The sequence below is a fragment of the Lactuca sativa genome, chromosome 2 (assembly GCF_002870075.4).
Source record: "Lactuca sativa cultivar Salinas chromosome 2, Lsat_Salinas_v11, whole genome shotgun sequence".
NCBI lineage: Eukaryota > Viridiplantae > Streptophyta > Magnoliopsida > Asterales > Asteraceae > Lactuca > Lactuca sativa.
Window position 1 is genome coordinate 29,531,291 of NC_056624.2, and position 13,610 is coordinate 29,544,900.

Sequence of the window (13,610 nt, forward strand, 5' to 3'; positions counted from 1 at the left end):
ATATATATATATATATATATATATATATATGTGTGTGTGTGTGTGTGTGAGAGAGAGAGAGAGAGAGAGAGAGATCCATCAAAACCCAAAACTAAAGGTGTAATGTAAAATCAAAATTAATTTATTATAAGCATCGTCGTCACCTTACCAATCTTCTTTAGTGTTTAATTTTTTTGTTGTTGAAAATATTAATAAAACGTCTAAAAAATAACATAAGAATTCAAAATTTCTGATTTTTTTTTACTAAAATAATAATTTTATATGTTGTAAAAATTGCAATTTTTTTAATTTTGTAGTAAACGAGATTTTTAAAAAATGTAATTTGCAAGCATGAAGCTTAAAAAATATATATTGAAAAAATATTTTTTAAAAAGATTCTACTTTTATAATTCAGTAAATTTTTAAAAACCTATACCAATAAAAAAAAAACTAAAATATTTTATTTTTTAAAAAAAAAATCTATAATTTTTTTAACAAAAAAGTTAACATTTCCGGCGCGCATATATATATATATATATATATATATATATATATATATATATATATATATATATATATATATATATATATATATATTATACTATAATATTAATAAGTAAATCATAAAACAAAAACTTATTTGTATTTATTAATCTATAAACACAATAGTACAAGTATTTTATTCGATATAAAATAAAATATAAACCAAAAATTGCTACAAAGATTCAAAATGTTATCATTTCTTGGTGTCAAAATTTTCATATTTTCTTCAATTTATGACTTTTTATCTCTTTAATATTTTTCCACAAATTCTTCCAAATCTACAACAAAATTTAAAAAATATATATATAAAAAAAAAAAAAAAAAGAACTGAGTAATGCAATAACACATACAAAGATGCATATGTATATATCAAGTAAAATTCATATGTGATTATATCATTTAAGATTAACATGTGATTATATAATGTAATATTAATATGTTATTGTATCTTTTAAGATTCAAATGTGAAACTCATAAGAAAATTTTTCAAAAAAATAATTAACGAAGAACACTGACACAAAATGCATGTGTACATATAGACCTAATTTATATGTGACTGACATGTGATTTACAGTTGAATCACATCTAATTAATATGTGATTCACTTATGATTAACATGTGAATTAAATTCGATTCATATGTGAATTCGTAAATTAACATCATTATAATTTGATGAGTAAAACTACTTTTACAGGCTATCAACCAACGCCTGCGACAACTCCACCGAAAGCACCAGCATCATTAGAGCAGCAATGGCAATTTACTTCTTTTGTATATTAGTCGGTTGTCTTTTGTAATTATAGAATTGATATATGATTCGTTATCTTAGTGATTAGGATCAAACTATACATAGATTATTTACATTCCTTAAATAAAGGGATTTCAGTTATTTATAATTGTATATAATCATGTATTAGGTAAAACCCTAATGTCGATTTGTGCACCGCTTTGTGCGTTCGTTCTCTTTGTGAGAACTTTTCTTAATGAAAAACCATATTTGTGATAATCCTTTGTTCTTCATTTTAGCTTGTTTGTATTCGATCATCGAACCTACAAGTGGTATCAGAGCGGGTTTTCTGATACATTCCAAGTTTTCTTGTCTTCTTCATACAATTCTAAATCCTCTCTAGAAAACAAGATTCATCCTTTCAAGGAAAACGATTGACCTGAAAGATATGTCTTATGTCAAAGTTGTTCAAAACAATCTCACTTCAATAAGCCAATTGTGTGACACTGACTACAAAGTTCATTTCGATTGTGATAAAGGAAGTATCATTGATTCAAAGAACGCAATAGTGCTCACTGCTTTTAGGGAAAATGTCACTTAAATGTTTTAATGTTATTCTTGTTTTCCAAATACTGATACATGCTAATTTTACTTTGCTACTTCACTCTCTAGAACTACTGTACACAATTTTTATGATTTTTTTGTTATAAATACAAAAAGTTCTTTTCACTTATTTCTAGCTTATCATACCAAAGGAGTATACATTTTATGTTTTTATCTATTGTCTCCTAAGTGTTTTCTTCTCTCTTGATCTTGTGTCATAAGAATTTCTATCTCTTCTTTGATGTTAACAATCAGTGCTAATTATTCGGAGAAAATATCAGCTCGTCCAATATTCCATTTCCATTGGTACAAGATAATCCTCTTGAAGTTGGCTCTGCATCTTTTCTTCACCACCAACATCCTTCATCTTGATGTTGATGGTAAGGATGTGCAACACAGAGCATTTTACGGTAAACTCAAGATAAGAAAGAAATGTGTCCGAACTTGTTTTTTTTTTGAACACTCTTCTTTCCCTTTCTTAAAGCCTACTTATGTTTCAATGCGATGAAGTGAAGCTAGGTAGCATGGCATGATTAATTCCATAGATGCTCTCTCTACCTTACCTAAGGTTAAGAAATCACCTAAAGTTTCAAACTTTACGTCCATGCATGCAATAAGGAACCCTAGGACCCAAAATGGGTTTAATAAAGGACTTAATGTATAAATGGGACCTAAGATCTAGTAAAGTTTGCAACTTTAAGCCAAATGAGGCCATAACATAGCTAGATCTTTACATAACAACGATTGGAATGCTCAACTTCTTGGGCAACTCAACCATGAGCCCAAAATCAAGATAAAACCCCAAATAATAGATCCAAACATTAACAAGGCAAGCTATAAAGTTTATACCTCCAAATAACTGAAAAAGGTGGGGAGATTCTGGATCTTGGGCTTCTCTCCAAGCTATGCACCTTCAACTTCAAGGATCCTCCAAAAGTGTGCAAAATATCAACTCTTAAGGCCCTCCACAAGCTCATACACTCTCAAGGACGATTGGTACAATCTCTTAGGGTTTTCTGGATAGAGGAGACTTATAAGGAGGCCAACCAAATGACTTAAGGCCTTTAAATAGGGTACAACACCCTAAGAATCAAGGTTTCCAACTCGGCTGCCAACTCGTCGAGTTGAGACACCCCAACTCATCGAGATGGTCCATTAATTCACGCTGGCCAAATCCAATCAACACTTCGAGTTAAATCCTTCAACTCGTCGAGTTCAACATGAAAAATTAACAATTAAGAGAAATAAATTCATACTGGAACTAAGCGTTACACTAAGAAAAAAATACAAGGATTAAACTTTATTGCTTCGAATGCAAATAGTGCCTTGCATGCCTAAAAAGCAACGATTTTTATGATGTTTGGAGCGTAATAAGGCATTCTAGAGAGTACAAGTGAGTTGCTTGAAGGATTAAAAGCTTAATGCATTAAGCCGTCCAAAATAGTTCCCACGATGTGGAGGTTTAGCTCCCACAACATGGTGTTAGGTAGTCTTCGTGACTGTTTTGTCGTGAGATCACTATAACGTAGCAAATGCTTGGTCACGATGTGGGGACCGATTGTGGACTTTTGACCGTTGACTTTTTGACAAATTTGACTTTTAGTCAACTGGAGGGTTTTGGATTTTGGATTGCGAGTTGTTCCTTGATTGTGGTATAGGTGACTCGTAGTATTGGTTCTTGGATTATATGAGTTGTACTGTTATGTGCTAGGTTGTGGGGTGAGTTTTCTCACTATACTTTGTACTGTAGTATGTATCCTTGGGCATAGGATGTTGGTATACTGTAGTGATCTGTTAGATTAGTAAATATGTATGATTACATGTGCTTGTAGGTTATTGTTTATCTGTTTGTATATGTCGACATATTATGGTAGGGAAAAGGCGGCCCTGCTTTGTGTTATTGGACAAGATACCCATGTTGTCCAGTGTATTGTAGGCCTTGCGAGGCGGTCCAGTCAGACTGTAGGCCCAAGGAAGTGATCTAGCTATTGTAGGTCTTGTGAGACGGTCCAATAGACTATAGGCTCAATAGGGTGGTCCACGAATCCTATAGGCCTCGCGAGGCGACCCGGGCATACTAAAGGCTCATATGTGCATGCATTATATGTTTATTGTTATGTGGATATTTTGGGTGAACTCACTAAGTTTTGATTTACAATTGTGGATTAAATTTTTTTCAAGTACTTATCGAATGACGAAGACGAGACTGTACACGCGTACATCAACAATTTTAAATTCGAGGTTCTGTGTTGTTTTTCCTTATAACTTGATTTGCAAATTTGGTCTTTGAACAAATGGTTTTAACTTGGATATATTTACAAAAATGGTTGTTTATTCTATTTGAAATTTTATAATTTTATTCAAGAAATTTGGGACGTTACACGTCACCTTCTTTATCATTTTTATCAACTTCAACATTATTTACAATATCTCAATAATTTGTTTTATTAATATAGAGTCAATTTCCTAATCATTAATTATTTCGTCTGTATTTATGTAAAATTAAAATTTTTATATAAAAACTAGGATTTTACTTGCCACACGTTGCGGCGGCACTAACAGGTTTAAATTAAGCTTGGACGATTGTATTGATAAAAGTAAGACAATGTTGCATCTGCTGGTAGATTAACATAAAAGGTCGATACCACTAAATAACTCTGGTTTATACCGTCGAATGGAACCAAACTCATACATAGGAAGTTAATAATGAAAATCAAATTATACAAAAGTTTAAAACCGAATGGGTCAAAGCGATTTTTCAAAGTTTAAAGTCGAAGGCGTGAAGACGTATTTTACAAAGTTTAAAGCTAAAGAAGTTAAAATGACATTTTACAAAGTTGAAGGGTGGTAACTATAGGAAAATCATGTTATATATACTATCGAAAATGAACATGAAAACTTAGAAAATGAAGGGGCGAAAGTAACAATATATAAAGTGCAAAATCGAAAGGTAAAAATAACATTTTAAAAAGTAGAGGGGTATAAAATGTCATTTTATAGAATAAGGGTTAATAGCAATAAAACATAGAAGAAAAAGGTTTAAAATGGAAAAAATAAAGAGTAAAAGGGAAAGGGTAAAATAGCAATTTATAAAATAATGGTTAATAGCAATAAAAACAAAGAAAAAGGTTTAAAATAAAAAAATAGAAAAAATGAAAGGGACGAAAACTAAAAGAAATGGCCACCAACATTTTCTTTAGAATAGATATAATAATTAATGTCTTATACTGAAATAATTAATTTATTCATCTAATGCATACATTTAAAAATATTATATTAATAAAATATTTAACGTTTACAGTTTATTTTTAATAAATACGATGTGGGGTTTTTGGATATTTAAACCAACAAAAGAAGATGTACCGAGTCAAAGACAAAAACAAAGTTTAAAAGAGATGAGGATGCCCATTAAAAATTAAATTATGTATATTGTTCGAATTTCTTGAATCCTTCGATGGAGCCTTTCAAGTCGTCTCCATCTTCGTCATCTTATGTACCAACAGGAAGATGGACACATGAAGTGTTCCTAAGCTTTAGAGGCGAAGACACGCGCAATAATTTTGTAGATCATCTTTATACGGCTCTAAGTCAAAGAGGAATATCTGTGTTTAAAGATGATCAGGCGCTCGATAAAGGGAAACCGATCTCCCGGGAGCTGCTGAAAGCCATTGAAGAATCAAAGTTAGCAGTGGTTGTTTTCTCTAAAAAGTACGCGGACTCCTCATGGTGTTTGGATGAGCTTGTGAAAATCATGGAATGCGAAGATCAGATGGAACTGATGGTGTTGCCGGTGTTCTATCATGTAGATCCATCCGATGTACGTGGACAGAAAAATGACTTCGATACCGCCTTTCAGGAACACGAGGACAAGTTTAAGGGAGAGATGGAGAAAGTGAAAAAGTGGAGGAAAGCTTTAGCTGCAGCTGCCGGTTTGTCTGGCTGGCATATCAAGGAAACAGGGAATGGGTTAGTTTTCCTAGATCTGTTGCTTCAATTACTTACGTAATTTCTGTCATCTACCAGGTTATTTTGTTACCAATGATTAAGATTTTGTGCATAACCATATGTTATCTCACTGTATTATGTACTAATTTATGGGGCGTTTAAGAGTGCTTTTTGAACTCTAAAAGCACTTTTATAAAAGTGCTTGTTAGCTTATAGTGGTCGTAAAATGGATTTCTGAAAACACGGATTAGCTTTTATGGTTAAAAAGCTAATAAGTAAAAAGTGTTTGGCTTAAAAAGTGTTTTTTGAAGTTATTTTGGTTAAAAAGTCATAAAGTTTCAAAAAGAAAAGTTTTACATGACTTTTGAAAAGTTTTTTTTTTTTTGAAGTTAAAAGTGCCTTCGATTTTGCCAAACATTTTTTTTTACTTATTAGCTTTTTAAAAAGCCAATAAGCCAATAAGTCTGTTTTGAAAAGCAATCCCAAACACCCATATATATCAACCAATTGAATTGCGGTTTCACCTATTTATAGTTCTAATCTTTCTGTATATTGGATTTTCGGCTATTTACCACGATAACCTTATAAGTTATAATTGTATCCATTTACTATTTGACATTCCCAAACTAGTCTGTTAACTTGCTTAAAACAGGCAAATATGTAGGGGCGAATCTGCCATCCTCGGGGACATTGTTGCAAATATATCAAAGAGCATACAACCTCGTGATTTGGAGAAACATCTATTTGGTATCGAGTCTCGGATAGATGAATTATATCCATTATTGGATATGAAAGCGAGAAAAAAGGTCCACATGGTAGGGATATTGGGAATGGGAGGAATTGGTAAGACAACTGTTGCTCAAGCTTTATTCCGAAGAATTAAGCATAATTTTGAGGGTTATAGCTTTGTTAAAGATGTTAGAGAAAATAGTTATAGTAAAAAAGATGTATGTGCCTTACAACAAAAGATTCTAAGAGAAATTTTAAAGCAAATGGCTCCTTTTGGTAAAGTGAGTGTTGGTTATCCAACTGTGGATCCTGAGTATGGAGCCAACATGATACGTGAACGATTCTGCCATAAAAAGGTTCTTCTAGTTCTTGATGACGTGGATAATGATAAGCAGTTAGAGTTCCTAGCCAGAACACATGAGTGGTTTGGCCCTGGAAGTAGAATCATTATAACCACTAGAGACGAGCATTTGCTATCAGATGCAAATGTCATCTATAGGCCTGATTTTTTAAGTAAGAGTGACGCTGCTGAGCTTTTCTGTTGGCATGCTTTTCGGAAAAGTAGCCCTCCTGAAGGGTATGAAGAGTTCTCAGATCGTGCAATATGCTATGCTAGCAGCCTTCCTCTAGCCCTAAAAGTTTTAGGCTCATTCTTCCATGGAAGGCAACTAAGTGTGTGGGAAAGTGCTTTAAATAGATTAGGCAAAGGATCAATTGATAAGATTCATGAGACACTGAAGTTGAGTTTTGATGGACTAGATGCTTCTGAGAAACAGATATTCCTAGACATTGCATGTTTCTACAAGGACCAAAATGAAGAATATGTAACTAGAGTACTCGATAGCTTTGGTTTTGACCCGGTGATAGGGATTAGTGTTCTTATTGAAAAATCTCTTATAACCGTTTCAAATAAAAGGCTACATATGCATGATCTCATACAGGAAATGGGTTGGCAAATAGTTTCTGAGAGTTTCCCGGATAGCAGGGTATGGAAATCTGAACATATTCGTAAAATCATCAAGGAAAAGAAGGTAACATAATCACTATCTTTATAAAACTCTTTTTTTATGCTTTTCATGTATAGTTTTTGAATGTGTACGATTTACTTACTGTCTACTTTTTTTGTAGCAGAAGCTAAAAGCAATAGAAGCCATGATGATGGCAGACAATGCACACCATGTTGATGCCTATGTTTTAGCAAGCATGCAAAATCTTCGGCTCCTTGATATTGATGGGAAATTCACTTCTACCCAACCTAAATTTCTTCCTGATGAGTTGATATGGCTTTGTTGGACCAAGTACCCATTCTTGACTCTGCCTTTAACAGATATGTGTAAGCTTGTTGGGCTTGAAATAGCCAATGGAGGCATGAAACAATTATGGAAGGGACGAAAGGTATTTAGCCGATGAAGTCTGTTTCTTTTTGTCCATTATAGTTATTTACATTGACAAGCAAAGGTTTCTATTTGTATTGAATGCAAAAAGATCTCAATATTAATTACTCTAATCAATATCTGTTTTACTTTGTTAGATTCTACGGAACTTGAAATTTATCCACCTTGAAGTTATGGAAAAGCTCACATCATTTCCAGATGTCTCTGAGTCTCCAAATATCGAGAGGATAATTTTGTCAGGTTGTAGCAGTTTAGTGGAGGTTCATGAGTCTCTTGGATCTCTTAGACGGCTGGTCTACCTGGACATGAATGATTGCAAAGGGCTCAAGCGTCTCCCATCAAGGCTTGAGATGGAATCATTGGAGACTCTAATTCTCTCTGGATGCAAGAGCATTGAAAGATTCCCAGAAGTCTCCCCATGTATGGTTAAACTATCACAATTAGATCTTTCTTCTTGTTATACTATAAAGGAACTGCCATCATCAATCAGATATTTGTCTAGCCTAAGCCTCTTGAATCTCACAGACTGTTGGAATCTTGATAACATACCAAACTCCATTTGTGAGTTAAGGTGTCTTAAGTTCATTTCTCTTCACAACTGCATGAACCTGAAAAGTTTTCCAAAGGAGCTTGGAAGCATGAAAATGTTAGAAGAGCTGTGGCTAGGATTTATGTGTAACATTTTAGTACCACATAAGTCTGTTGGCTTTCATAGTTTGACAAGTTTGTCTTCCTTGAAAAACCTAAATCTCAGTTGGAGAGAAATTGAAGAGGAAAGATTCCCCCAAAATCTTGATGAACTGTCCTCCTTGGAAGAATTATATTTAAGTGGCAACCATAAATTAGTGAAGTTACCTTCAAGCATCTGCCATCTTTCTCGTCTTAAACGGCTAGAGCTGAATGAGTGCCCCGGACTTAAAAGACTGTGTGGGCTCCCATCAAGCATACAAGTATTGAAGGCAAATGATTGTATCTCACTGGAAAAGATCGGAGATCTATCAAAAGAGGGTGACTGGTTGTATAAGATATGGCTGAGTCATAACAAGAAACTCTTAGAGGATGAAGAGAATCAAAGATACCTTGATAACATGCTGCAACTATCTTTCATTAAGGTGGTTCATCTCTATCTTTCTAATATCATTTAATTTATTTAGGCTGCTCGCAGGTCTTTTTTCACGCAATATCAGTCAATTCATGTTTTGTTATGTCCTAGCAAACGTAGGCTTCCTGCTCCCCATATCTTGGAAGCAACTTTTATATTGTTTAAGAAAGCATGATTGTTTTTGTTAATTACAGAAATGTGCTGCTGTAAATCATCGATTAAGTATTACTATCCCTGGAAGTATGATTCCAAGCTGGTTCGAAAAACAAATAGATGGGTGCAGAATAGTACTCAAGTTACCTCAGAAATGGCATACTGAGATCCTGGGTTTCGTGGTATGTGGCGTGTTTACTTACCAGTGGTGGAGATTTAGGCATCCGCGCATCATCTTCAGAATTACAAAGCATGGAGCTGCCATTCCTAAGCCGGAGGTTAATGCAACTGAAACAGCCGAGAATACAAATCTGTGGATTAGCTATATCCCGTTGGGTGTCTTTCAGCAGATATATCATGATATTCAACCTGAAGACTGGTCTCATATTCAAGGTAATCTTGACATGACTGTAACATTAGGATATGATGTGGAATCAGTGAGATGTGGGGCACATGTTATCTACAAAAAAGACGTTCAACAGATTACAACTTTAATCTCTGATTACGTGGACGTAGTGCATGTTGATGATAAGGATCTTGGATATGATGAAATTATTTCTGGCAACTTTCGCATTTATGATGAAAAGTTTGATACGAAGAGCTTGATGCCTTTAAGAAGTAGAACCTCAGCAAGGCGCAACACAGAGCACATATTTTCTTTCTCACCGTCTTTCTTAGATGGTGGTATCTGGTCCTTTTATTCCAAGGTTACCTCTTTTTTTCACTATCCAATGTTTTGCCGTCTTTCACTATACTCTTTTTTTTACTCGTTGGATTGGAAATGGTAACTTCCTAGCTGTTTTAAATGATATATTCTGAATCGTGAGAATCCTATTACTGATCTTGGAGTTAGGAATGCTAATGTGAGAGAAAAAAAAGGGAAAACGAGGGTTGATTAGTGGTTTTAAATTTACAATATCTCTACTATTATACATTACATATATAATAGTGGGTCCCAAAGATTTTAAGATGAAATTTGGGTTATTGGATTAAATTTGAATGGTGAAGATTAAAAGCTGATAAACCTTGTGAATACAAGTTAAACAATGAAATGAAGAAATTAAACTTACAGCATCTAGAACAACTCTTTAAGCGTTAGGAAACACAACCTTAGAGAAAACCACAAGTCACACGGGTCTTCTTTTACGAGGCCACCCTCCGATGATTGTATTGATTTTTCTTGATCAAATATTTAATGTGTTTCATGTAAAAATTCTTGTTGCAAAAATGTTTATTCCTCATCAGCTTACATACCATCTGTTGAATTTCCAGGCCAAGGATTTTTTGCTGTCCACTATTCGAAGAAAATGATACAAATAAGAATTACAGTCTCCAAAAGTAACAACTGTGATTCCTTGAGGCTGAAAGCAAACTTGAAGACAACTATCCGTGTATTTAAGTTGTTCAGTCCAAAATCTAGTGAGCACACTTACACAGCTGTCTTACAATTTATACTATATACCAGGGAAGTCTAAGCTCCGTGGTCCGTGCTATGCATCACACATAGATTACCATAATGTATACTAATAAGAAATTTTTTAAAGTACAATGTTGTAAAAATAAGAAATAATAGTTGGATGTTATATAAAAAAATACATGAAAGTACATTGCTATGCCTTGCATCTAGTCGTATCTATAAAATGGAGCTAATAAAAACTTGAAGATAAAACATCTATAACTGGTGCGACATTGTTTGAGACTTGCTTGCTCTCGGAGATATGGACAACACCAATAATAGCAAAAATAACTTCAACAAAATAAATCCCACGTTTAATTGTTGAACGCATTAACTTCATCGGCATTGCATTTCAGTTGCTGCTTTTCAAATCAATCTCTATTTTACAAAATCGCACATCAATAAAAAATTGATCTTTCATGTAAAATTCAAAAATAAAAAATGCTAATTACTCATTTGTTGAAGTTAAAAACATCAGACGCATAAGCATTATATTTCGATTGTGATTTATTGTCCTAACCACTCTACAAATTCATCTCTTGTAAATTCTCTAAACTAAAAACGATAATACTGATTTATTGATAGTGATCTCAATCAACAACTTCATCAACATTGTACTTGATTGAAATTTGTTCCATTAATCTCTACTTCCTAAGCATTCATCTGTCTTGTAGAATTCTCAAGACAAAAATGCTAATTACTCATTTTTTATTACCAAACAAACAACCAAATTGGTTCTTATTTTCCTAATCACTCATCAGCAAATTCATTTGTCCGGTAAATTCACAAAGTAATAACCACCAGAATGTGTGTTTTCTTGGAAATAATCATGAGAAATAGAAGACATACATGTTTAATTTAATCGAGTAAATGAAGAGAATCCATCCATTGGCATTGAAACATGTCTTGAGAGGGCAGTGATTCTCTCTAAAAGAAGAAAATATCTACAGAAAAATACAGAGATGAAAACAAACTCATGCAATTAATTTGTAAAATATACATGCTACTTAGGGCACTTGTAGAACCAACAAAACTAACATAGTGCTGATTGATTTTTGTCTTTAAATCCCAAGAGACACACAGATGTATTTTCTAGGGAAAAGAAATCTCTATAGGAATTTTGTGAAACACGTAAGGAACATCATCAAAGTCTTTTTCATTAGAATATTTCTATATGATTCATCAACCACAATACAAAAATAGAACTAAACATGAAAAACACCTATCCAGGAATGGCGGCAAACAGAGGAGGCGTTGATGTAAACTCAATGTTCCAAAGCAATAGGACCTCAAAAGGGAAAAGAAGGTCTAGAAAAAGACAACATACCCATAAACATATATAATCAAGAACTCGAAACAATCTCACATTGAAAACAATTACACTCCAGTTTAATTCAATCGATTTCTCAAATCATTTACTTTGCGAAGAGTCTGGTTGTAGTTCTTTGGGAAGATAGAAAGAGAGATAATGGAGAATTGATTAATTAGATGGAGAAGACCTTCATCTTCGACCCCCACAGTTTCTGTTGACCTAATTACAAAAAAAAAGCAACAAACAAATTCAGCAAATGACAAAACTTAAATGAAGCAGTTAAAAGAGGAACAAAAGAAAGAAGCCCTAAAATAGTTTAAATGACGATGACTGATCGGAAGTGGTGTTAATGGATGATTGCAGGTGATTATAACGGTGTATGTGACACTGAATAAATCAGGTAAAAAAATATGAAAAGAGATTAGAATCAAACTCATTGCTAATGGTACTCGTTTCTTGACATGCCCTTTAACCCTCCGATTTACCATCGATTTAATAATAATCCAAACTACATGGAAATTAAATTCCCTAAAGCCGTAAGAGATTTTCATGAAAATGTTAGGCACGATGCAAAGAGGATTCCAGTGTTGGGATAGATAAGCATGAAGGCTTGATATTCTTCCTCAGTAGTTTCTCTTGACCTAATAAAAAAAACAAACATAATGAAATCAAGAAAAGAAAAAAAAAATAAATGTTGTTAAAGAGGGGGAAAAGAGTAAAAGCCCTAAAATAAATTAAAACTTTGAATGAAAAGGTTTGAGAAATCCCAATATCTGGAATCCCATATGTTCATCCATAGTTTCTCCTCTTGGATCTCAGTTTCCCCAACTTTGAATGGAATGAGTTACTTTCTATAAGAGCATATGCATATGGTATGGGCAACTAAAGTGGTGTTATAACAAGAAGCAACAAGATGAGAGGGTGGTGTTTATAATGTTATAACATCATGTTAAGAGGAGAGAGATAAAGAGATAATTTGGCAGCCAATAGGTAATGTTAGGTCCCAAATCTGTAAAATCTATCTAATGATCAATCAATTGCAATAGAAATGAAGAAGAAGAAGAAGAAGATTAAACAACCAAGCTTGCATACAATTCAACTATGAAATGTCGGATACAACTTGGATTGACCGAAAACTTGCTGGAAAAACTAAACTTGCCTCTGACAACCTGACAACAATATATAGTAACACACATCAGACCGAAAACAGGTTTTCGGTCAAAGCCTGACCGAAAACCTACCTAGACCGAGAACTCAAACAAACACAAAAGATGTAAAAAACACATTAATAACAATCCTAAACCATCCATGCATTAATGCCTAGCCCAAACCAAATATATTGGCCCTTCAATCTCCCCTTTGGTTTGGGGCTAGCATGAATTAGTCTTTATCGACCACCAACACATCTGACTATCCCATAGCTGCATTCCATATTTCCTTCTCAATAATGAATGCCACCATTAAAGTGTAATCCTTAGCAGCAGGCGTAAAAGTATCTTCAGCCACCTTGATCTGATGAACAGAAAGCTCATGGATATCCCTCCTTCCAAACTGTAGCAGATCCCTCTTGTCATAAAGACGAATATACCCATGCTTGAGTTTGATGACAGTAGCAGCTGTGGTTTCATCAAACACCCAGTATTCCATAAATTGTAGAGATCCATCTG

At 33.7% G+C, this 13,610-nt stretch overlaps 1 protein-coding gene and 1 long non-coding RNA gene across 3 annotated transcripts; one reads left to right on the forward strand and one right to left on the reverse strand.

Annotated features, from left to right (window-relative positions):
- Window positions 1-5,244: 5,244 nt before the first annotated feature.
- Window positions 5,245-10,780, forward strand: LOC111917367 (TMV resistance protein N). Of its 2 annotated transcripts, none has more exons than XM_023913060.3 (6): window positions 5,245-5,818; window positions 6,450-7,557; window positions 7,658-7,921; window positions 8,058-9,032; window positions 9,217-9,882; window positions 10,448-10,780. In XM_023913060.3, exons 1-6 carry the CDS (start codon window positions 5,307-5,309, stop codon window positions 10,484-10,486), a joined length of 3,564 nt encoding a protein of 1,187 aa, XP_023768828.1. In that variant the 5' UTR covers window positions 5,245-5,306; the 3' UTR covers window positions 10,487-10,780. The 2 variants fall into 2 exon arrangements, with proteins under 2 accessions (XP_023768828.1, XP_023768829.1); XM_023913061.2 differs by having other exon boundaries at window positions 6,462-7,557.
- A 983-nt stretch (window positions 10,781-11,763) lies between these two features.
- On the reverse strand, window positions 11,764-12,773 carry LOC111917344 (uncharacterized). The gene is made up of 2 exons (XR_002858864.3): window positions 12,377-12,773; window positions 11,764-12,162 (listed from the first exon to the last, which is right to left on the reverse strand). It is a non-coding gene; the product is annotated as an uncharacterized LOC111917344 (long non-coding RNA).
- Window positions 12,774-13,610: the final 837 nt, after the last annotated feature.

Bases quoted from the DNA above. Each gene is read 5' to 3' on its own strand.
- LOC111917367 (XM_023913060.3), top strand. From the start codon at position 5,307: ATGGAGCCTTTCAAGTCGTCTCCATCTTCGTCATCTTATGTACCAACA. The intron at 5,819-6,449 runs GTTAGTTTTCCT...TGCTTAAAACAG, and splicing joins ATCAAGGAAACAGGGAATGG to GCAAATATGTAGGGGCGAAT. The intron at 7,922-8,057 runs GTATTTAGCCGA...TTACTTTGTTAG, and splicing joins AATTATGGAAGGGACGAAAG to ATTCTACGGAACTTGAAATT.